The sequence below is a fragment of the Trypanosoma brucei genome (assembly GCF_000002445.2).
Source record: "Trypanosoma brucei brucei TREU927 chromosome 11 chr11_scaffold01 genomic scaffold, whole genome shotgun sequence".
NCBI lineage: Eukaryota > Euglenozoa > Kinetoplastea > Trypanosomatida > Trypanosomatidae > Trypanosoma > Trypanosoma brucei.
The window spans coordinates 2128016-2151179 of record NT_165288.1 but is presented as its reverse complement, the minus strand read 5'-3'; the positions used below and the strand labels follow the sequence as shown (position 1 = coordinate 2151179).

The 23164-nt window shown below is 43.1% G+C and overlaps 9 protein-coding genes, 5 non-coding genes and 1 pseudogene across 14 annotated transcripts, besides 15 other annotated features; all 15 read left to right on the top strand.

Annotated features, from left to right (window-relative positions):
* Positions 1–109: 109 nt before the first annotated feature.
* Positions 110–130: a sequence feature (AT_rich).
* Positions 131–289: 159 nt separating this feature from the next.
* Positions 290–317: a sequence feature (AT_rich).
* A 416-nt stretch (positions 318–733) lies between these two features.
* Positions 734–783: a microsatellite.
* On the top strand, positions 783–1502 carry Tb11.02.5680 (hypothetical protein, conserved; the record flags this gene model as incomplete). The annotated part of the gene is made up of 1 exon (XM_823762.1): positions 783–1502. The coding sequence occupies one exon, from the start codon at positions 783–785 to the stop codon at positions 1500–1502; it is 720 nt and encodes a 239-aa protein (XP_828855.1).
* A 76-nt stretch (positions 1503–1578) lies between these two features.
* Positions 1579–1604: a microsatellite.
* Positions 1605–2996: 1392 nt separating this feature from the next.
* Tb11.02.5670 (hypothetical protein, conserved) lies at positions 2997–3563 on the top strand (the record flags this gene model as incomplete). The annotated part of the gene is made up of 1 exon (XM_823761.1): positions 2997–3563. The coding sequence occupies one exon, from the start codon at positions 2997–2999 to the stop codon at positions 3561–3563; it is 567 nt and encodes a 188-aa protein (XP_828854.1).
* A 367-nt stretch (positions 3564–3930) lies between these two features.
* Positions 3931–3991: a microsatellite.
* Positions 3992–4157: 166 nt separating this feature from the next.
* On the top strand, positions 4158–5417 carry Tb11.02.5660 (hypothetical protein, conserved; the record flags this gene model as incomplete). Its single annotated transcript, XM_823760.1, has 1 exon — positions 4158–5417. One exon carries the CDS (start codon positions 4158–4160, stop codon positions 5415–5417), a length of 1260 nt encoding a protein of 419 aa, XP_828853.1.
* A 719-nt stretch (positions 5418–6136) lies between these two features.
* Tb11.02.5650 (oxidoreductase-like protein) lies at positions 6137–8716 on the top strand (the record flags this gene model as incomplete). Its single annotated transcript, XM_823759.1, has 1 exon — positions 6137–8716. One exon carries the CDS (start codon positions 6137–6139, stop codon positions 8714–8716), a length of 2580 nt encoding a protein of 859 aa, XP_828852.1.
* Positions 8717–9020: 304 nt separating this feature from the next.
* Tb11_snoRNA_0037 lies at positions 9021–9096 on the top strand. Its single transcript, XR_002989928.1, has one exon. It is a non-coding gene; the product is annotated as a C/D snoRNA, TB11C1C1 (small nucleolar RNA).
* Positions 9097–9394: 298 nt separating this feature from the next.
* Positions 9395–9422: a sequence feature (AT_rich).
* Positions 9423–9546: 124 nt separating this feature from the next.
* Positions 9547–9632, top strand: Tb11_snoRNA_0036. Its single transcript, XR_002989927.1, has one exon. It is a non-coding gene; the product is annotated as a C/D snoRNA, TB11C1C2 (small nucleolar RNA).
* A 4-nt stretch (positions 9633–9636) lies between these two features.
* Positions 9637–9705: a sequence feature (GA-rich).
* A 27-nt stretch (positions 9706–9732) lies between these two features.
* On the top strand, positions 9733–9810 carry Tb11_snoRNA_0035. The gene has a single exon (XR_002989926.1). It is a non-coding gene; the product is annotated as a C/D snoRNA, TB11C1C3 (small nucleolar RNA).
* Positions 9811–10098: 288 nt separating this feature from the next.
* Positions 10099–11961, top strand: Tb11.02.5640 (Gp63-1 surface protease homolog, putative; the record flags this gene model as incomplete). The annotated part of the gene is made up of 1 exon (XM_823758.1): positions 10099–11961. The coding sequence occupies one exon, from the start codon at positions 10099–10101 to the stop codon at positions 11959–11961; it is 1863 nt and encodes a 620-aa protein (XP_828851.1).
* A 249-nt stretch (positions 11962–12210) lies between these two features.
* Positions 12211–12231: a sequence feature (AT_rich).
* A 640-nt stretch (positions 12232–12871) lies between these two features.
* Positions 12872–12892: a microsatellite.
* Positions 12893–13008: 116 nt separating this feature from the next.
* Positions 13009–14694, top strand: Tb11.02.5630 (Gp63-1 surface protease homolog, putative; the record flags this gene model as incomplete). Its single annotated transcript, XM_823757.1, has 1 exon — positions 13009–14694. One exon carries the CDS (start codon positions 13009–13011, stop codon positions 14692–14694), a length of 1686 nt encoding a protein of 561 aa, XP_828850.1.
* Positions 14695–15843: 1149 nt separating this feature from the next.
* On the top strand, positions 15844–16191 carry Tb11.02.5620 (dynein light chain, putative; the record flags this gene model as incomplete). Its single annotated transcript, XM_823756.1, has 1 exon — positions 15844–16191. The coding sequence occupies one exon, from the start codon at positions 15844–15846 to the stop codon at positions 16189–16191; it is 348 nt and encodes a 115-aa protein (XP_828849.1).
* Positions 16192–16212: 21 nt separating this feature from the next.
* Positions 16213–16240: a sequence feature (AT_rich).
* A 124-nt stretch (positions 16241–16364) lies between these two features.
* Tb11_snoRNA_0034 lies at positions 16365–16450 on the top strand. The gene has a single exon (XR_002989925.1). It is a non-coding gene; the product is annotated as a C/D snoRNA, TB11C1C2 (small nucleolar RNA).
* Positions 16451–16544: 94 nt separating this feature from the next.
* Tb11_snoRNA_0033 lies at positions 16545–16622 on the top strand. Its single transcript, XR_002989924.1, has one exon. It is a non-coding gene; the product is annotated as a C/D snoRNA, TB11C1C3 (small nucleolar RNA).
* A 286-nt stretch (positions 16623–16908) lies between these two features.
* On the top strand, positions 16909–18738 carry Tb11.02.5610 (Gp63-1 surface protease homolog, putative; the record flags this gene model as incomplete). Its single annotated transcript, XM_823755.1, has 1 exon — positions 16909–18738. One exon carries the CDS (start codon positions 16909–16911, stop codon positions 18736–18738), a length of 1830 nt encoding a protein of 609 aa, XP_828848.1.
* A 252-nt stretch (positions 18739–18990) lies between these two features.
* Positions 18991–19020: a microsatellite.
* Positions 19021–19625: 605 nt separating this feature from the next.
* Positions 19626–19662: a sequence feature (AT_rich).
* Positions 19663–19706: 44 nt separating this feature from the next.
* Tb11.02.5600 lies at positions 19707–20655 on the top strand (annotated as a pseudogene).
* Positions 20656–20748: 93 nt separating this feature from the next.
* Positions 20749–20813: a sequence feature (A-rich).
* Positions 20814–21526: 713 nt separating this feature from the next.
* Positions 21527–21549: a sequence feature (AT_rich).
* Positions 21550–21554: 5 nt separating this feature from the next.
* On the top strand, positions 21555–22340 carry Tb11.02.5590 (hypothetical protein, conserved; the record flags this gene model as incomplete). The annotated part of the gene is made up of 1 exon (XM_823754.1): positions 21555–22340. The coding sequence occupies one exon, from the start codon at positions 21555–21557 to the stop codon at positions 22338–22340; it is 786 nt and encodes a 261-aa protein (XP_828847.1).
* A 608-nt stretch (positions 22341–22948) lies between these two features.
* Positions 22949–22989: a microsatellite.
* Between the last annotated feature and the right edge of the window lie 175 nt (positions 22990–23164).

Below are 23164 nucleotides of genomic sequence, written 5' to 3'. Positions count from 1 at the left end.
ATTAAACGAGTTTATTGAACTGTGGGGATGTAGCTGTTCATTACCACTTGTGCCCGCCACCCCCCCCCCCCTCCAACGCGCTTCATTCCTCTTTCTGTTTTTCTTTTTCTTTTTTTTAAAAAAAAAAAAACAACAAATTCCCGCCACTTCCCCACATTCCGAAAAAAAACACAAACACACGTATGCCGCAAAAAAAAAAAATAATCCCTCTGCTTCTTTTCTTCATGATCCCTGAGCATGATGGTAGCCTTTCACCCACCACGAAGAGCATTTAATAAATTTACGTTTCTTTTTATTATTTATACTAATAATTTTTACGTTCTTTCACTATCTTCTATTTAACGGTTCCTCTCATTTCCTCCCCCCCCTCTTATTTCCCCTCTTTTCACACTCCTTTTCTTTATTTTCCTTCTCCCTTCCAGTCACTTTGTCCTTCACGCTTATGCGCGGGGTTATTATATTTCTTTTTCTCTTTTTCTCTTTTACCCTCAATCTTCTCAATTGCACACCCCTTCAGCTTCCCTACTGCGTTATTAGTGCAAACATTATTAATTAAGGGAAAAAGGAAGGAAACTCAAGGTTTTAGGCAACATTATTATTATTATTATTTTGCTTTCATAAGACCCCTTTGAAGGCCATACATATTAACATATCCATAGACAAAAAGAAAAGGAACAGAGGTCCAAAAGGGTGGAATAACTTGTGCGTGTGGAAGTTTTTTTACTAGGAAGCAAAAACAAAACAAAACAACACAAGCAACAAACAAACAAAAAACAAAAAAAATGGCGACGGAACAACACCAGCAACAGCGGCAGAAAATGTTAAATTCTAAAGATTTGGAAAATGCTCTCGACTACATTGCAACATTTGGGAGGCCACACAAACAAGATGAGACACTTCCACTCTTCAATTACATTTTTGATTTGAAAGATAAACTCATTGGCCGAATGTCCTCCCATGAGGATGTCCGCATGTTTGTGGAGAGCGATGCGGGAAGGCGCATGTCGGAAGGACTTGTCAAGGCGCTGGACGCCGATGGTGATGGACATGTCACGCCACGGGACCTTCAAACCATATACGAAAGCAAACTAAAAGGAGCAATTCGTAACAACAGCGACACTCTCGACACGGTAATTCCATGGGCTGGTCAATGGTTGGTTGGTATTGGCTCCGGATACCTCACCGGTCGCGTTATTCGACGCGTGTATGCGAGGAAATATTTCATTACACTGGCCGGAGCCACCGTCTACACCGGTTTGCAATTTTTGGCGCAGAGGAATTTTATCGAGCAACAGCTGCTGGAGGCGGCTTTCAAGCGAAAGGTAAAAGAACTTGCTGATGCCAATGGTGATGGTGTGGTAAATGCCGACGACTTAAGTTATCTTGTGGAGAATCGAATGCGACATGTGTCGACAAAACTCGGATTCGGTGGGGTTGCGCCGGGGGTTTTGGGTTATTTGGCTCTCGCTGTCGGTATGCGGCGGGGACTGCGTCGTGTATGAAGGTTCCGTGAGCTCGACATTAACAACACACGGCAGGGCAGAAACGGGGGTTTTTTTTTTCCGAAAGAAATTTTAGAAAAAAAGAAAAGAAAAGAAAAGAAATAATGACAGTAACAGCAAAAACAACCCCAAAGGGGGCGTAACAAAAAAAAAAATAAGAAAGGTAACCCTGTTGGCGTGTGTGGTTGTGTCTCGTAGTGTTTTTGTTTCTTTCACTGGCTGTGATGTTTTGTTCTTTTTTTTATTTCTTGTATTATTGCTTTGATTCAACAATCACGCCATTGTATTGTACCCAACGTATATTATTATATATAATTGTTTAAGTGTTATTTGTACATATTCGATTAGGTTGGTCATTTTTCTTCCCTTCCACTTCACTCCGCTTTCAATTCCCCTTTCCAATTCTAACCCGACAATTATTTTTTTTTAATTCCCCCTTTTTCTTGAACTCATGTGGTTCCTGATGGAGGAGGGAGACGCAAGCACCATTTGTATTTGTGACTGAGACCGTACTGAGGGTTAATGCTTTGACCTGGGCGAAAAGCTGGTTTTTCAGCGATGCGTATAAAAAAGGATTCAAGATGGAAATTAGGGGAAGAAGGAGAATTAACTACAAAAAATTTATGCGGCGGTTGATGTGACTGGGAGTGTCTTCGTCTTAATTGTTACTGTCGTGTGTTGAGGTCAGGAGGAATTTCTTCCTCCTTTTTTTTCCCTTCGCTTTTCTTCTTTACTTGTACCGAGAGTAAACCACAGGTAAAGTCAAATTTGTCTATGGTTACCCTGTAATTGCCCCTTAATGTAATCACATTTTAATACAAATACCTGTGTGCATACGTGTATATTTATATATGGAGGCTGATGTATTGCCATCCGTTTTTTAAAAAATATTTTACCGCTTTTTTTTGTTCTCTTTTTTTTCCCCCCTCTTTTTTGCCTTGTGAAAAAGTATGTGGTGTGTCTTGAACTATTTACTGTACGCTTTATATACTTGTACCACCGTTTACTGTTCAACCATAATGTATGCAGAGGGAGGAGTTGCACCTTTCATCCCATGCTTTTTCGTGCTTGCGTGTACGCGTTCACTCGGTTTGTACCTTTGGGAAGTGCAACTTGCCACTGGAAGTTTTCTGCTTCAAGTGAAGTGTGTGATGTTTTTTTCTCTTGTCGATGGGTGTGGGAAAAAAAAGAAAAAGAAACCATCCCCACTTTGCTTCTTCTTCGTTTTTGTTCAACCTTATTTTCATTCCAGTTGAAAACGACTTTATAGACAGAAAAGAATCTTTTTTTTTTTTTTGTAGGGTAGAGGGGAAGTATCGTGCCCACAGCATTAGGAAGTGACAGGTTGAGCGCGCGCCTTTGAGCCTCCGTGTTCTTTAGCGCTTCTCCTCTCACAGTCTCGCCTCTTTCTTTTTTCTTTTTTTTTTTTTGGTGCCGTTTAAAGTGCTTTGGCATTCCATAACATAACTTCTGAGAAGTTACACACGTTGCAACATGCAAGTGACAGAAACGGTGCTTGCGAGGGCTGTAATTAAGCGGCGCTCACCACAGTTATGGGGTGCACCTGGGGCACCGATCATTCGCATGCGTGGACATCATGTTGTATGGAAATTCCAGTCGTACGATCTCGTAGTGGAGCACACACACAAGCGGCGCAACTCCGATATTCGATTGCTGCATTATCTTGGAAAGCACTGCCCACACCCGCAGAAGTCTCTTTGGTCCCCTGATACCCCTGTGGCACAGGACCGTCACTTGTTTATGTTAACAACGGTGGATATCGATGCCTTTAAGTATTGGTTTGGTGTTAAGCGATGCCGATTGTCGATGAAACCATGGGCACTTCTGGCGAAGGCGGGGTTGCTTCCCCCTTCATTAACGCAAAACTCGAAAATTATGCCAAAGCCACTCTTCGACAAGGAAAGTTTGATGCGATATTATCTTGCGAACCGGAAAGATGAGGATGTTATGGCCCGGGAAAAATATTTGAATTATGAGAATAGCATGGTTAAGACTGAGGAAGAACGCGCTGCAGAGCGGCCGGTGGCGCCGTATCTTTAGCATCTACAAATGCACAGATCAAAGCATTGGTTCTCTGCCAGGAGTGAGGTATGATACGGTGTTTTCTATCCTTCCATCTTTCGTTTCCCTCAGGGAGTATGTTCAATGCTTTATCCGCATCCAAGTTCACTTTTCCGGCTTCTGCTCTCGCTACATGAATATATATGTCTGTTTACTTTTGATATATGCCAGACGACATCCGAAGCGGCTGTGAGGGATGAGACATATCGACATTCCTCCCCCCAATCACCTGCCACTTATCACTTTTCACCATCAATATCTCAGCGCACTCGGTTCGTTACACACCTCATGGTGCACTGATTTTTTTTTTTCACTTGTATTGTGCGTCTTTTTTGATTGACTGCCCATAAATAAATAAATATATATATATATATATATATATATATGTATGTATTTATTTATTTATACCATTTTCCCCTATTGGTGTCTAAGGGTGGTTAATACTATCGCACAAGTAGAAGAGTGAGTTAGTCACATAACGAGTAATCATTAATCGGTAAACTTGTGTTGCTGTCGAAAAGGAGCAAGGGAGGCGAGAACAAAATAAGAGGAGGGAAAATTATAAAGTGTGGTATGGAGTCGCCGATCAACCCAGAAATTTGGAAGTTCCTCTTCCGTGGAGGTGTCGCGGCCCTCTCCTTCGCCTCTCTATTTTCACTTTACCACGAGCGGTACGACCTTCTATCATCACTGGATGCTGACTTCAAAGCAATTAGTACGGCTCAGACGGGATGTGAGAGCGAGACTGCCATTGCCAAAATCGTTTCCAAAATAAAGGAAGAATCCGCCCAGAAGAAAGGTATGACTCGCCTCTCTGCTGAAAGACATGGCTCCACACTTGTGCGTCTCGCCGCCTTGCAAAAAGATGGCTCCAACGCGACTGTTGTAAGAGCGGCGATCAAGGCACTTGTTGTCATTTTCGGCGCCGACGCAGCGGGCCATCGAAAGTTGTACATGTTGGGCGGTTATCGTACTCTTCTTACGACACTGAGCGAGGCACACCGGCAGGGGTTGCAACCACTTCTCGAAGAGACGGCGGAGGTTTTGCACACACTCACGCGTGTAGACGATTCGGAGGTTATACTCGATACGGATGTCCCTGTCGGGTCAGAGGGAGCTTATGCGTTGGCTCGCATTCCAGCAACCGTGAAGATGCTCCGTGTGCTGAATCCACAGAGCTCAATTGTGCTCCTCAGCTCCCTTACAGGCATATTTGCAAATGTCTGTGCACTACGCGCTGGTGCTGTTGTGATTGGGCGCGGACTTGATGGGCACAGCGGAATTTCGTATTTCTTGCGCCTTCTCGAGCATAACAATCAGGGTGTTGCGGAACATTGCATCATGACGATCCGCTACCTCGCTCGATCGGGCATAGGCCACGCAGAGTTGGCAGAGGAAGAAAACCTCTGCCGGCTGGCCGAAAACTTTTCCGCAACAAGTGATCCACGTATAATCAATTCCGTTCTTTCAATTCTGTTGGTTATGTTCGACAGCAAAGAAGGGCCGAAGTTTTTCCATAACGTGGCGGAAAAGACAGACATAATTTCTACCATGTTCGAAATTTGGTGCCGTGCGTCAGACAAGGTCCTGCGGGATCGTGCTGAGGTGCTCGTGCAACTTCTATCGCATGTACCACAGTGCACAAGCAAGGTGCAAAGGTATTTGGAGCGTTACCGTTCGCAGATCGCGGAGCGCCGCATGGCGGATGAAGAAGCAAGGCGAAAGCAGCTGCAACAGATGCGGCAGAATCAAATGATGCAACAGATGATGTTGGAAAATATGGGTATGGGAGGGGGAATGGATTTAGCGGCAATGATGGGTGGCGGCATGTAATGTTAAAGAAGTATGGAGGTAGTGGCTAGCGGGAGCCGATGTGATGACGTCTTCGCTGTTGTTTTGTTGGTCAACGGGGGCACTTCATTTGCCAGGCGTGTTTGTGAGCGGAATGGTTGTTGTGATCAAGGAAGGGAATAACATGTTGTGGGCTCAGTAATTTGATGCGGCGTACCGCTTCGATTCAGATTAGGAGGCATTTGGTGGCGGTCGGCAAATGTTTGTCGGTTTTACTTTTTCCCCTTCGTTTCATCTTTTTTTTTTCTTAGTCCACTGCAACCCTTCGCGACCTCGTGGCGGTATCAAGCAGACAGAGCTTTTTGGTGAAGGTTTGTTATGTTTGTGCAGATCTTCCATCAAGTGTAAAGTGATTCGCTACTTTATTTACGTATGAAATGTGCATCGTCCGGGGAAAAATAATGAGTCAAAAAAGGGCACTGCACGGTTGCATTCATTCTGCAGCTGCGCGTGTGTGTATAAACGGTTGAGTAAGTGAAACGATAAAATAACGGAGTCCTTAACGCCTATAGGTGGATTAACGCCGAAGGACAGTCGCCGTTTCTGGTTATTCTTTCTCTCTCTGCCTGACCAACTTCTCTGTATCTTATTTTGACTTCTACTTATTTCTTTCGCCGGATATCACCCACTTCTTCCTTTTGGTTTTGCTTGTTGAATATCGCAAGGTAATCGGTGGTAAACCGTCCCCGGAGGTTGACTCAATGAGTGACGGGGATGAGGGAAAGTCTTTACCACAGGAGGTGGCAGGAGAGGAAATGACGTTAGCGGCACGTGAGGCGCGTTGGGGGTTTACATTGGATGAGCTTCATGCTGCAACAAAAGTTGTTCGTACCCTTTTTCACGATCCATCACTTTTTGTCGGGGATCCGTACCTGCACGAGAGCAGACTGTACACGATGATTACACGAGACCGCAAGACAAAGCGTGAGAACCGTGACGTGTACAAGGCCATTATGAATGAGGAGAAGAGTTATCGTAAGCGTTATAAACGTATGCAAGACATTGAAGCGATTCGTCGCACCGAAATGAAGCGTGAAAGGGAGGAGGCTCTCTGTCTCCTTCAGCACCAGGAAAATGAGGGATCTGATCGGGTTGTGTCGCTTATTCGTGACCGTGTGAGCGGCCCTGCGGATACCGTTGACGGGCAAGGTGCTAGAAGGAGTGAGGATTGCCATGACGGCTTGTCCACCCACGATCGTCAGATAATATCACAAATTGGTGCGTTTGAGAATATTATACGTCTTGAAGCAATGTACACTGCGGGTTCCGCTGCGATGGATTGGGCTACTGCCTCACATCTTGTGGCTCAGGTTTACCGCTACTTACCGCATTCGTTTGGGACGCAAATGCCCCCCGTTCTTATTGGTGGTTCCGCACCACCGGGAACTGATTTGTTGCAGCAGGAGATGTATACAGCAACGATAAAGCTTCGGATTGCAAGACTCTGCGGTGAACTCTTCACGCTTGGGGGAGACGATGACAATGATGACGAAAACATGAATGGCATCAGTGGGGGCAGCAATAATCGTGATTGTGGGGGGAAAAAAGCTGGTGAACTCGTGAGCGGTATTCCTTCTGATGAGGACATAGTTGTGGCCGATTCAGGGGCAATGCGAGACCTTACCTGCCTCCGTAATTGCGGTACGTTGGATCGTGCATCTGTTGATGTGGTAAAGGCATTAAAACATAACCTTCCCGTAACAGATGCCCTTCACGTGTTTGAACGTGCAGTTAGTCGGGGGGAACCAATTGATCTGTTCGTGACCAACGACAGTGTTGGCACGCTCACCAGCCCTGACGCAAAGGCAGGTGGAAATGGAAGCGGTGTTCAGTGGTCAGTTGATGCGTCCCTCAACTTATTTATAGCTCGTAGGTTGTACAGTAAGCGACGTTACCGTGAATTGGGGGAGTCACCTTCCGATTTTCCAACACGGCCACCGGTGTCGGATGATGAGGAACCCGACAGTTTTTCTGTCTTCCAAGATATACAACAGTATGCGGCCGGTCGTCCTATACCTTGTGATGAAGCACTGCAGCTTAGTCGAACCATTGCATGCCACACCTGTCGTGTGCGGTATGATAAGTTGCACCCGTATTATTACAGTATGTGCCACTTGTGTGGTGAGTATAACTTCAACAAGCGTTTGATGACTCGGGATTTGCGGGGAAAGGTTGTGCTGCTTACGGGTTGCCGCATTAAAATCGGCTTTGCCATGGCACTTTCCCTTCTGAGGTGTGGTGCGGAATTAATAGGCACCACTCGCTTTGCTCATGAGGCAGTGGCACGGTTTCAAAGAGAGGCGGACTACTGTGTGTGGGCGCACCGGCTTCATCTCTTTTCGCTGGACCTGCGTGACATGTGGCTGGTCACTCAGTTCTGTGCCTTTGTAATGCAGAAGTTTGGGAAGTTATTTGCGATAATCAACAACGCTGCGCAGACAATCGCGCGAACGAGGGAGTACACGAAGCATTTACGGCATGTGGAATCGCATCCCCCTCTAGACCTGCACAAGACACTATACGACGACGCGGCATCCAGGGAGTGGCACCAGTATTTTCTTAGTCACTCGTCGGTAACGATTGGAGAGCCGCTGCATATTGAACATCACCCTCAGCGGCAACCTTTTCTGGACGAGAGGATTACCACAGGTGACGCTACGGCCTACTATAACACCAACGCAACTGGTCACAGCGGTGTTCTGGTTGCTATCGCGAGATCACCTCTTGTTGTGGGTTCCTCAAAATCTTCTGTTTTTGATCGTTACGACACGGCTGCTGAGGAGAGCGACCACCGCGTGACGAACTCGTGGGTTATGAAACTGGCAGAGGTGCAAGGCAGCGAAGCAGCAGAGGTTATGGCCATAAATGCTCTCTCACCCTTTATCATCAACAGTAAGCTTAAACCCGCACTCCTAAACCGTACTGGTGATCCGGTGACGGATGAGGCACGCTTCATCATCAACGTTTCCGCTATGGAAGGACAGTTCTACCGGTTCAAGCAGGTGACACATCCTCACACAAACATGGCAAAGGCGGCTCTCAATATGATGACGAGAACTAGTGGTGAGGATTATGCTCAAGATGGAATTTATATGAACTCCGTAGACACGGGTTGGATTACAGATGAATCACCAAAGGCCAAAAAGGAGCGACGCGCAGACCAGCATCAGCTGTGTCCTTTGGACGAGGTCGATGCCGCTGCTCGGTGCTTAGATCTCATTTATAGTGATCGCAAAGTATATGGAAAGTTCTTCAAGGATTTTAGGGAAATACCTTGGTAGGACGAGGGCGTGAATTACATCGAATCTGCTCAACCAGTTGACAGCACCACGTCAAAAGGCTAAGAAGAAGAAATGGAAAATCAACAAGTCTGTTTGCAAACTACATAGCCACAATGGGAGTAAGGAGGTTTAGGTTTACACAATGGGGAGGTGACCGTACTACATCCCTGCTTTAAAGTTAAGTAACCCGCCATGATAAAAGGTGAAGCACTATCAGCACGTTGTGACGTGTCAGTGCCGATATACGCAGCCGAAACCCTCGTATTCGCTAACGCCAGTCAGGCATTACTTTTCCACCACAAGACCGATTAATAATGTATGTGACGCACGGTGTCTAAAATAGGGGTTACCTGCGTGCTCTGCAGTTGGGTTCCTGAACACAGGAGCAGTTCACCACAAAAGGACCCTGCGTTCTAACTCTGTCACTACTGCTCGACAACCATTCTCAGTTCTTCTGTCCCGTCCTCACTCTTCATGCTTTCTCTCCCTTTCTTTCTCTTTTACAACATATTTCCAGTTTCTCGCATGATATCAAATACAGTTGCTGCGACGTTTAGCATGCTGCGGACACGTTACGGTTTTCTAACGAGATACTTGTTTCGTAAGGTGTTTCGATGTAAAGGAGGGTTGATTCACTTCTCGTTATGTTTTATTTAGTTATCATACTGTATGGTATACTAAAATTAGTAATAATATATAAATATATCCTTTAAGAGAGAGTTAACTTATAGCGATACATTTGTGTTTGTTGTTATTTTTGGATTATCGAGTCCCAACCATGAGTTACAGAGAGGTCTCTATGGAAGTGTTCGCATAATGCAATCTTATACCTTATAATGAGAAGACACGTTTTCCTGACACCTCTTCTGATTTAACATTGACGAGTAAAAACTGCTAACAGTTATCCCTGCCTGACAACATTCATTTCCTTCCCTTTCCCTTTCCTTTTCCCATATTCCTCTCCCTTCCCCTTGTTGATTCCTTCCCTTTTACAATATGTGGTAACTATGTCTGTTGTGCGTGATGTTCAACAACCGCAATCACTCCGATACCTCTGATAGCATTGTTTGATTGACACCATTGCGTACTGATGCGACAGCAGGTTATATATCCTATATACACGCATGTGCTGTATTTTGAGATGCGGTTACTGTGCAGTATTATGCCTATTTTTTCATGCTTGAGTATAACTTTGGTTGCATTATCAGTAACACACACACACTAATATTTTGTGTGTTGTTACATTTCTAACTCTGACCTTACATATCTTCCTATGGCTTTGCATTCCTATTCCTATTTTCTTTTCTTATTCTATGTATGTAGTTTCTATCCTGTAAGTTAAGGAATTGCAAATATCTATTGATACGCTTGAGTGTGTATATATGGCAGTGATTATGTTCCCTCGTTATATCATTCCCTTTTTATTGGGTTTGATATTATGTGGTGATGTGAGTGAAGGCAATATCCCACCGCATCGGTGTGACTTCGGTAAGTTGATGAAAAACATGAGTGTGCGGGAACCTCCAGTGGTGGATGAACCTCCAGTACCTAAAGGAGATCTGGTGCATGCGATTGCTACGAGTTCAACGGCAGGATGGCATCCCATCCGAGTTCAGGTGTTTGACTTTGACATTAAAAACCGGAACAAATATTGCGAAAAGGAAGGCCAAGTTCGCTCTAACTTCAGGGACGCATACTACGAGTGTACAACTGCTTCTGTGCTGACAAAGGAAAAGAAAGCTCTTCTGGCTGTTGTTATACCGGATGCATTGAAGATGCACACTGATCGTCTCATGGTACAACCAGTTCACGACCCAATTAAGGTTTATGAAAAACAAACATTTTGCAATAACTTCAGCATTCCCAGAGACCACTACACTACAGGTGTCTCCGGTGCTGATATGGTGTTATATGGTGCCGCTGGTCCAATGGGTTCACCTGCAGCATGGGCAGGTCCGTGTTCGAGGGTAAGTGGTCAACGCCCTACTGTTGGTGTTTTCAATATTGGACCTGAAGTGCTGACCTCTCATGATAGTAGTATGCGTGTGACGGCACATGAAATTGCTCATGCTCTTGGATTTGGTTTTGATATCATGGAGGAACTGAAGCTTGTGGAAAAGAAATCTGGCATCCGTGGTAAGAATGATGTATGGGTTGTGACATCACCAACTGTGGTAAAGAAGGCGCAGGAATTTTATGGTTGTAATGAAATTAAGGGTGTGGAGCTGGAGGACGAAGGTGGTGACGGTACGAAAAACTCACATTGGGAGCGTAGGATTGCAATGGAAGAGATGATGACTGGTTTGAAAAGCAGCGATGGAGGCCGTTATAGTGTGCTAACTATGGCATTATTTGAGGATATGGGTTTTTATAGAGCCAAATGGGGAAATGAAGAAGATATGCATTTTGGTAAAGGACGAGGCTGCGATTTTCTGGAAAAGAGGTGTGTAGAGAATGGAAGGAGCAACTTTCCTGATGTGTTTTGTACGTCAAAGGCCAGGGACACTGAGATCTTTTGTACATCTGATCGTGGTGGGTTGGGGTCATGTGCCATTCAGACACATGAGTCTCCAATACCTGAGCAATATCGATATTTTGCTGACGAAAAGAAAGGTGGTCCCGCTGAACTGCTTGATTACTGCCCTTACATACGCCTCTTTTCGAATACCGGTTGCACTGATGGAAATCCGAACGTAATGCTGGGAAGTCGTGTTGGACCTAACTCACGGTGTGTCAAAGGAACTCGGCTTAGACTTCAAAAAAAAAAAGGTGTTCCTCTTGCAGATATATGTGTTGAAGTGAATTGTGAGTCAGATATTCTTCAGGTGCGTTTTGTTGGTGATAACCGTTGGTATGATTGCCCTGAGGGAAGAAATGTGACATCTAATGTGACATTCTCCAGCGGTTCTATTCAGTGTCCTGAAAAGTCTGAGTTGTGTGCCTCGAAGATTCTGAGGCGGATCACAGTCCCCTCCGCAGTTGCCTTCCCAGTTACCTCTCCAGGGCCTTCAACAGGACCTTTCGCAGCGCCTTTCGCAGAAACTTATGAAGGGGCATCTCCGACGTCTTCTACGGGGGCTTCTGAAGATTTTTCCGAAGAATATTCTGAAGAGTCTTCCCATGAGGATTCCGAGGGGTCCTCCCCAATGACGCGACAGTTGACGGGTACATCATCATGGTCAGCATATTCAAGTTATTTAATGTGGAATATGCTACTCTTCGTTTCTTGCTTTTCCCTATTATAATATGATGCATATACGGCGCTGTTAGTGCAATTACTTTATGATACCTTTCTTAACTGAATTTCACAGGCATTTGTTGAGAGTTTTGATGTGCTTTATTAACACTTGAATTACTAAGCAATCTTTCCTTCTTTCACATGGTGTACAAACATGCTGTTTTATGAATGGGGAGCCAGTGTCGTTTATCACATCATATCTCTTTTACGACAACATCACACGACACTTGTTGCTGTTGGAGTGTAAAGTGATAACATATATATAAATAAATATATTGGATGTTTGTTTTCTTGCTCTTAAATTGGAAATTGTTCGGGGATACTGAAACAAGAGAAAGAATAGCTGGAAAAATGTATTTCTGTTACTGCTTTGCCTTGTGGTGACGGTATTGTTATACAGCAACATTGTTTTTCTGTCTCTTTCCGTTTCGGTTGCGCACGTTACTATAATTTATGTGTGTGGAATATCAAATGGTTGTCTGCTTGATATAGATAGAGCAGCTTAACCTTTCATATCATAATCTTTACCAATCAATATTCTCTTCTTTGTTCAATTCTTCTGTTTTATTTTTTTGCCTTCTTTCTTTTTCTTCGTTGGTGCAGTGTAATATCTATATCTGAAGAACATCTCCTTGTTTGCTATCTCTTTCTACTTTGTTTTTGCTTTTCTTTTCATGTATGTAATTCCTTCATGTGCTGTATTCTCACTGGTTTCTTTCATATAATGTGCATGTACCTTTCATTTGTTTCTTGTTATAAGGCGAAATCATTCCCACGTGTGTGATGCGCTGCTCCCATTGGACCCTCATGATCCACTTTTTTTGTTTTATTGTCCTAACTCTCTTTTACTTGAGCATGGTGTGCATAAATCTTTTACCTAACGTAATGATAGTAATCAAATAATATATTGTTGTTATTATATATATATATATATATATGTTTCCTATGGCTTTGCATTCCTATTTCTATTTCCTTTTCTTATTCTATGTATGTAGTTTCTGTCCTATAAGTTAAGGATTTGCAAATACCTATTGATACGCTTCAGTGTGTATATATGACAGTGATTATGTTCCCTCGTTATATCATTCCCTTTTTATTGGGTTTGATATTATGTGGTGATGTGACTGAAGGCAATATCCCACCGCATCGGTGTGACTTCGGCAAGTTGATGAAAAACATGAGTATGCGGGACCTTCCAGTGGTGGGTGAGCCTCCAGTACCTAAAGGAGATCTGGTGCATGCGATTGTTACGAGTTCAACGGCAGGATGGCAACCCATTCGATTTAAGGTTTTTAAATCGGATATTGAGGATCGGAGTAAATATTGTGGAAGTGTGGGTGAAACTCGCTCTAACTTTAGGGGTACCAATTATCAGTGTAATACTGATTCCTTGCTGACAAAGGAAAAGAAATCTCTTCTGTCTGTTGTTATACCGGATGCACTGAAGATGCACACTGATCGCCTCATGGTACAACCAGTTCAGGGCCCAATTAAGGTTCCTAAACTGCAGTCGTTTTGCAATAATTTCAATATTCCTCAGGATCACTACACTACAGGTGTTTCCGGTGCTGATATGGTGTTATATGGTGCCGCTGGTCCAATGGGTTCACCTGCAGCATGGGCAGGTCCGTGTTCGAGGCTCAAGGGAAAGCGCCCTGTTGTTGGTGTTTTCAATATTGGACCTGAAGTGCTGACTTCTCATGATAGTAGTATGCGTGTGACGGCACATGAAATTGCTCATGCTCTTGGATTTGGTTTTGATATCATGGAGGAGCTGAAGCTTGTGGAAAAGAGGAATGAGATCCGTGGTAAGAATGGTGTATGGGTTGTAAAGTCACAAACTGTGGTGAAGAAAGCGCGACTATTTTATGGTTGTGATACGTTGACAGGTATGGAGCTGGAGGATGAAGGTGGTGAGGGAACTGTAAAATCACATTGGGAGCGTAGGATCGCAATGGAAGAGATGATGGCTGGTTTGAAAAGCAGCGATGGAGGCCGTTATAGTGTGCTAACTATGGCATTATTTGAGGATATGGGTTTTTACAAAGCCAAATGGGGAACTGAAGAGGATATGCATTTTGGTAAAGGACGAGGCTGTGATTTTCTGGAAAAGAGGTGTGTAGAGGATGGAAAGAGCAACTTTCCTGATGTGTTTTGTACGTCGGAAACAAAGCAAGGTGAGAATATTTGTACATCTGACCGTACTGGGCTGGGGTCGTGTGCAATTTCTACTTATAAGTCCTCACTACCTACGCATTACCAGTACTTTTCTCAGAGCAACAGGGGTGGTCCCGGTGAACTGCTTGATTACTGCCCTTACATACGTGTCTTCTCGAATACCGGCTGCACTAATGGAGATCCGAAGACAATGTGGGGAAGTCGTATTGGACCTAACTCGCGGTGTGTCAAAGCTACGGGTCTAAAGCTGAAAAACGTTATAGTTGCAATGGCTGATATTTGTGTTGAAGTGAATTGTAAGCCAGATATTCTTCAGGTGCGTTTTGTTGGTGACGACCAATGGCATAATTGCCCTGAGGGAAGAAATGTGACATCTAATGTGACATTCTCCAGCGGTTCTATTCAGTGTCCTAAAAAGTCTGAGTTGTGTGCTTCAAAGGTGGTAAAGCAAACCACTTCGGCACAAAAGGGACAAGGAAAGGGCGCGTCATCATGGTCAGCATATTCATGTTATTTAATGTGGAATATGCTACTCTTCGTTTCTTGCTTTTCCCTATTATAATATGATGCATAAGCGGCACTCTTACTGCAATTACTTTATGATACCTTTCTTTACTGAATTTCACAGGCATTTGTTGAGAGTTTTGATGTGCTTTATTAACACTTGAATTACTAAGCAATCTTTCCTTCTTTCATATGATGTACAAACACGCTGTTTCATGAATGGGGAGCTGGTGTCGTTTATCAAATCATATCTCTTTTACGACAACATCACACGACACTTGTTGCTGTTGCAGTGTAAAGTGATAACATATATATATATATATTGGATGTTTGTTTTCTTGTTCTTAAATTGGAAATTGTGTGGATACGCTGAAACGAGAGAAAGAATAGCTGGAAAAATGTATTTCTGTTACTGCTTTGCCTTGTGGTGACGGTATTGTATACAGCAGCACTGTCTTCCGTATCTTTCCATTTCGGTTGCGCACGTTACTACAATTTATGTGTGTGGAATATCAAATGGGTGTCTGCTTGATGTAGATAGAGCAGCTTAACCTTTCATATCATAAATTTTATCAGCCTATATTATGTCTTTGTTGAATAGTTTTCTTATATTTTTTCTTCTCTTATTTTCCCCTTGCGACAGTGGTTACAGCCATATCTGAATAATATCTCTTTCTTCTATCTTTCTACTTTGTTTTTCTTTTCATGTACGTAATTTCTTGGTGTGTTGTGTTCTCACTGGTTTCTTTCATATAATGTGCATGAACCTTTCATTTGTTTCTTGTTATAAGGCGAAATCATTCCCACGTGTGTGATGCGCTGCTCTCATTGGACTCTCATGATCCTTTTTTTGTATTATTTTCCTAACCCTCTTTTACTTGAGCATGGAGTGCATAAATCTTTTACCTAACGTAATGATAGTAATCAAATAATATATTGTTGTTATTATATATATTCATATGATGTTCCATTTCTTCGTTTGGTATTCTTTTTTGCCATTGCTTTTGCTTTTCTGTTCGTTTCTAAAATCGAAGTATACTCCTCGTGTAGGTGTTTACTGATCTGTGCTCGTGATCGTTTAGAATATTAACCAATTTGTTTGCCTTTAGGAAGAAATAAGAAAGGCGTCTACGCGTATCCACACGAGCACCCGGGACAAAACAAGAGAAAAGAAGAAGAGGAAAGAAGTGGAAGTCAAACGTAGCTGATGGTGAACGAGTACGATGAAGCCCCGCGCCCTGCCATTAAGCTGCCGCGTCCCGGAACTAAATTCCGAGCGAGTGCCGTTGAGCCCATTTTGAAAAAGGTGTGCCAAACACTCGTTGGGGATCGGGCGTATGTGCATGAGGATGTACAACCACTAATAAAAGAAATATGTAGTGAGATTCAGCAGCGTGTTGTGCGCCTGGGATATGAGCGTTATAAATTTGTTACTCATGCCACCGTCACTGAGGCCGTAAATCAGGGAATAAGAATTGCCTCCAGGGGGTTGTGGGATCCTGTAACGGATGGTTATGCGTCCTATACTTTCTCTACAGAAACTATGTTTATTTAGTTATCATACTGTATGGTATACTAAAATTAGTAATAATATATAAATATATCCTTTAAGAGAGAGTTAACTTGTAGCGATACATCTGTGTTTGTTGTTATTTTTGGATTATCGAGTCCCAACCATGAGTTACAGAGAGGTCTCTATGGAAGTGCTCGCATAATGAAATCTTGTACCTTATGATGAGAAGACACGTTTACCTGACACCTCTTCTGATTTAACATTGACGAGTAACGACTGCTAACAGTTATCCCTGTCTGACAACATTCATTTCCTTCCCTTTCCCTTTCCCATATTCCTCTCCTTTTCCCTTGTTGATTCCTTCCCTTTTACAATATGTGGTAACTATGTCTGTTGTGCGTGATGTTCAACAACCGCAATCACTCCGATACCTCTGATAGTATTGTTTGATTGACACCATTGCGTACTGATGCGACAGCAGGTTATATATCCTATACACACGCATGTGCTGTATTTTGAGATGCGGTTACTGTGCAGTATTATGCCTATTTTTTCATGCTTGAGTACAACTTCGGTTGCATTATCAGTAACACACAAATTAATATTTTGTGTGTTGTTACATTTCTAACTCTGACCTTACATATCTTCCTATGGCTTTGCATTCCTATTTCTATTTCCTTTTCTTATTCTATGTATGTAGTTTCTATCCTGTAAGTTAAGGAATTGCAAATATCTATTGATACGCTTGAGTGTGTATATATGACAGTGATTATGTTCCCTCGTTATGTCATTCCCTGTTTATTGGGTTTGATATTATGTGGTGATGTGACTGAAGGCAATATCCCACCACATCGGTGTGACTTCGGCAAGTTGATGAAAAACATGAGTATGCGGGACCTTCCAGTGGTGGATGAGCCTCCAGTACCTAAAGGAGATCTGGTGCATGCGATTGTTACGAGTTCAATGGCAGGATGGCAACCCATTCGATTTAAGGTTTTTAAATCGGATATTGAGGACCCGAAGAAATATTGTGGAAATGTGGGTGAAACTCGCTCTAATTTTAGGGGCATCTACTACAAATGCAAAACTGAATCCTTGCTGACATCGCAGAAGAAATCTCTTTTGGATGCTGTGATACCAGATGCACTGAAGATGCACAGCGATCGCCTCATGGTACAACCAGTAAAGGGACGAATCACGGTCCATAGGGAGCAATCGTTTTGCAAAAACTTTAACATTCCCAGGGAACACCGCACTACAGGTGTCTCCGATGCTGATATGGTGTTATATGGTGCCGCTGGTCCAATGGGTTCACCTGCAGCATGGGCTGTTCCGTGTGCGAAGTTGAGGGATGGACGCCCTGTTGTTGGTGTTTTCAATATTGGACCTGAAGTGCTGACTTCTCATGATAGTAGTATGCGTGTGACGGCACATGAAATTGCTCATGCTCTTGGATTTGGTTTTGATATTATGAATGAGCGGAAGCTTGTGGCATCCAAATCTGGCATCCGCGGTAAGGGCCCTGTATGGGTTGTAAAGTCACAAACTGTGGTAAAGAAAGCGCAGGAATTTTATGGTTGCAATGATATCACGGGTGTGGAACTGGAGGATGAAGGTGGCAGGGGTACGGTTAGATCGCATTGGGAGCGTAGGATCGCAATGGAAGAGATGATGGCTGGTATAAAAGGCAGCGATGGAGGCCGTTATAGTGTGCTAACTATGGCATTATTTGAGGATATGGGTTTTTACAAAGCCAGATGGGGAACTGAAGAAGATATGCATTTTGGTAAAGGACGAGGCTGTGATTTTCTGCAACACACACGTATAGAGAGTGGAAAGAGCAACTTTCCTGATGTGTTTTGTACATCTGCGACAAAGAAGGGTGAAAATGTTTGTACCGCCGACAGGGGTGGGTTGGGATCATGTGCCATTTATTTATACAGGACTCCAATACCCCAGCAATATCGGTACTTTTCTCGTGTCAATAAGGGTGGCCCCAATGAACTGCTTGATTTCTGCCCTTACATACGTCTCTTCTCCAATACCGGCTGCACTGATGGTCATCCGCATGCAATGTGGGGAAGTCGCATTGGACCTAACTCACGGTGTGTGAAAGCTACGGGTCTCAAGCTGAAGAACGTTATAGTTGCAATTGCTGATATTTGTGTTGAGGTGAATTGTGAACCAGATACTCTTCAGGTGCGTTTTGTTGATGACGACCAATGGTATGATTGCCCCGAGGGAAGAAATGTGACATCTAATGTGACATTCTCCAGCGGTTATGTTCGGTGTCCTAAAAAGTCTGAGTTGTGTGCCTCGAAGGTGTTGAAGCGGGTCACCGTCCCTTCGGCGGTGGCATCCGAAGGATCTTCTGAAGGATCTTCCGAAGGATCCTCCGAAGGATCTTCCGAAGGATCTTCTGAAGGATCTTCTGCAGAATCTTCCGAAGAATCTTCAGAAGAATCTTCCGAAGCGCCTTCCCCAGTGGATTCTGAAGAGACAGAGCACGGGACAGGTGCAGCATCATGGGCTGTACATTCAAGTTATTTTATGTGGAATATGCTACTCTTCGTTTCTTTTTCCCTATAATAATATTATGCGTAAGCGGCACTGTTACTGCAATTACTTTATGATGCCTTTCTTAGCTGGATTTCACAGGCATTTGTTGAGAGTTTTGGTGTGCTTTATTAACAGTTGAATTACTAACCAATCTTTCTTTCTTTCACATGATGTACAAACATGCTGTTTTATGAATGGGGAACCGCTGTCATTTATCACGTCATATCTCTTTGACGACAACATCACACGACACTTGTTGCTGTTCCAGTGTAAAGTGATAGCATATATATATATATATATATACATAAATATTGAATGTTTGTTTTATTGCTCTTAAATTGGAAATTGTGTGGATATATTGAAATGAATAATGGAAAACCTACATAATGTTTTGGGTACTGTTTTGCCTGGAGGTGACGGTATTGATGTATATCAGCACTGTCTTCCGTATCTTTCCATTTCGGTTGCGCACATCACAATAATTTATGTGTGTGGAATATCAAATGGTTTCCTGCTTGATGTAGATAGAGCAGTTTAATGTTTCATATCATAAATTTTCATCAATGAATATTATGTCTTTGTTCAATTCTTCTGTTTTATTTTTTCTTCTTTTTTTTCCTCTTGCGACAGCGGTAACTGTCATATCTGAAGAATATATCTTTTTCTTTTTCCTTTGTACTTTGCTTTTCTTTTGATGTACGTAATTCCTTCATGTGCTGTGTTCTCACTGGTTTCTTTCATTTAATGTGCATGAACCTTTCATTTGTTTCTTGTTATAAGGCGAAATCATTCCCACGTGTGTGATGCGCTGCTCTCATTGGACACTCATGATCCTTTTTTTTGTATTATTTTCCTAACCCTCTTTACTTGAGCATGGAGTTTTCACACCTTTATCATCATTCACAATGATAGTAATCAAATAATATATTGTTGTTATTATATATATATTTATTTCCTATGTCTTTACATTTCTGTTTCTATTTCTTTTTATTATATGAATGTGGTATCCAAACTGTATTTAAAGGATTTGCAAATATCTATTGATACGCTTGAGTGTGTATATATGACAGTGATTATGTTCCCTCGTTATGTCATTCCCTTTTTATTGGGTTTGATATTATGTGGTGATGTGACTGAAGGCAATATCCCACCACATCGGTGTGACTTCGGCAAGTTGATGAAAAACATGAGTATGCGGGACCTTCCAGTGGTGGGTGAGCCTCGAGTACCTAAAGGAGATCTGGTGCATGCGATTGTTACGAGTTCAACGGCAGGATGGCAACCCATTCGATTTCAGGTTTTTAAATCGGATATTGACGACCCGAAGAAATATTGTGAAAGGGAAGGTCAGACTCGCTCTATTTTTAGGGGCATGTACTACAATGCACAACTGATTCCGTGCTGACAGAGAAAAGAAATCTCTTCTGTCTGTTGTTATACCGGATGCATTGAAGATGCACAGCGACCGCCTTATGGTACAACCAGTTCAAGGCCCAATAAAGGTTCCTGAAGTATACACATTTTGCAAATACTTCAACATTCCTCAGGAGCACCGCACTACAGGTGTCTCCGATGCTGATATGGTGTTATATGGTGCCGCTGGTCCAATGGGTTCACCTGCAGCATGGGCAGGTCCGTGTTCGAGGTATAGGGATCATCGCCCTACTGTTGGTGTTTTCAATATTGGACCTGAAGTGCTGACTTCTCATGATAGTAGTATGCGCGTGACGGCACATGAAATTGCTCATGCTCTTGGATTTGGTTTTGATATCATGACGGGTCTGAAGCTTGTGCAACAGAAATCTGGCATCCGCGGTAAGGGCCCTTTATGGGTTGTAAAGTCACCAACTGTGGTGAAGAAGGCGCGACTATTTTATGGTTGCAATGAAATTTCTTGTTGTCAACGGGATGTTATTGAGAGTCTTGTTAAGTGCTGTCGGCCTTTAATATTTATCTGATTTTCTGATATATATTTTTAATTTCTTGAAATTTTCTTCTTTTATTAATTTGTTGCTCTTGCTTTTTTTGAATTTGACCGGGTTTTGTTCTTATTTTTATGTTTTCAATAATTTTATATGTATTATTGTTTTCAATCTTACTTTTATCGGTTTCGAAACACTTTTGCACTTTTGCTTTTACTTTTGTATTACTTTAGTATTTTCATGTCTTAAAGCATGTATGTGTATGTATATATTTTTTAGGATTACTTTTATCTGGTGCTATCTACTGTTTTTCTTTTTATTTGTGGTTGTTTCTTCTGGTTTGTTTTTCTGCAATTTTCCCCCTTCTCGTTTTATAGTCTAATTGTCTGTGAGCGTGTTGGCGGGGTTGCACGTGCGCGTGCTTTGTTTTGTGGAAGTGAGGTTATGTGGTTTCCCTTGCTTTGTGTTTCTTAGTGGCTGTCCCAGTTGTGGGTGGTGGGCGCCGTTATTAATTTATTATTGTGGTGAAGGCGGATGAGTGAGTGGAATAATCACTTGACAATGTCATTTACTTTATGCTCTTTGTACGTGCGTACGTGTTCACGTCTCTGATCGTGTGCTTTTCACTTGCATTATAATGCCACTGATATAGTAGAACATCCTGAAGAATTGTGACTAAGAGGTAAGCGATAGAAACAGTGGAAAGCTCTTAAAATAAAAATAACTCAGCTTTACTGTTCACGTAAGGTAGAAATCGCCGCGCATCGATCGGTTATTAGAAGAGAGTTACGTTGAATCTCGCCTTGACATAATAAAGCTCAGGTAGGAGCAAACAAGAGAAGCAAGTAGAAGTGAGGAATAATAAAGACAAAAGGTGATATTATTTTGGAGCAGAGAATATAATATAAATATTATATTACCAAGATGCTTGCCAACTACGACTATGAAAGTGACCTGAGGGGTCGCACTGATGAATTGGGCCGGGCTCAGCATGTAGATGCATACGATAAGCACCCGACCTTCCTTGAGTCCCCATACGCCGGTCAGGAGGATTTACTCCGAGATGCCCCCCAGTCGTACATGGACGGGCCTCCACCAGGTTACGGGGGTCATGATGCATACGAACACGTCGATATGAACGGTGGAGGTTATGATTTACCTTTGCAGCCGCAAGCCCAAACACAAGCGGTGGATACCCGGCGCCTGTCAAAGGACCGCCTTGCGCGAGGTGGGCTGAATATTTTTTCGTGGAACACCGATGCACCAACTTTGAACCATCCTCGTGAGGTGAGGGAGCGAGATTGTGCTGAATTGCAGCGCCTACGACCTGTCGATTCTGCGGCGCAGCGCGACAAAGAAGTGCGTGAGAAATTCGAAGGCAACACTCAAAGTCGCTTCCTTTGCTTCAGCGAGAGCGATTCACCGGGCAAACGGCGTGGTGTGCGCGTGTTCAACCCCAATAACAAGAATGGGAATTTGAACTCTGGCACGGGACACGAAAACCCAATCCAGAACCGCTTCAACGAAGAGCCCCAGCCCTTCAAGATTCGGCAGCAACAACCGAGACCATTGCCGCAGCAAAACCTTCCACCCGCGGGTCGTGCAACTCACTCCAACCGTCAAGAAAGTGGTGGAATCCCTGGTTTCGCTGGAATGGGGGAAGGAAGGCAACATAATGCGAGGAGGGGGCGGGGCTCTTATAGAGGCTAATGAGTAGGAGAGGTTAGGGAAATGAAGCAAAACAGAGTAAGGATATGGCAGAGTAGCGCATGTATATAGCCACAAAACGGGGCTCATGGGAACAGACGTGCGGTAAGAGGAGGAGCAGTAGCAATTTGCTCATGTGAACGACTATTGTTTTAGATATGATGATACAACATTCCTGCTATCGGAGCCTACTCGCAAAGAGAACCAAGGTCAAAAAGCGGACATGGTGAAGCTAAGAAGCAGCAACATGTAAAGGCTGACGAGCACTTCATGTGGGTGGTAACATCGGGGACCACCTATGCTGCGCATAAAAATATAGAAATATGCCGTGCTTTTCTTGTGCACATGCAGTAACACTAATATATTTGTGTGGCACGTGCTCATGTGGGTTTGGATCTACCGAAAAAAGCCTAGAAAAATACAATCTTCACTAGAGACCTGTTGTTCGACCGCGCCATAGATGCTTCACCGCTATTTTATCGCCAGACTAAGCCCACATGTTTCTTTTTCTTTTCTTTGTTTCTGTCAACCTACCCAGCATAGAGGGAAGGTTTTGCCACCGACTTCGCGTACGTTGTCTTTCTGTTTTCTTTTTCTTTTTCTTTTGTCTAATATATATATATATATATATATATATATACATATACATATACGTGTATGTGTGTGTGTCTGGTCCTTTACCGTAGAGAGAACAAGTTCTCGCTTTCATCTGGCGCGCCCATTCGCCACATTCCTTCCCCTCTCTCTACCACTAACGGGGTATCCTTTTTGAGTTGTGTCGCTCATAAATGATTTTTTACACCTTTTTTCTCATTATAATTATAGTA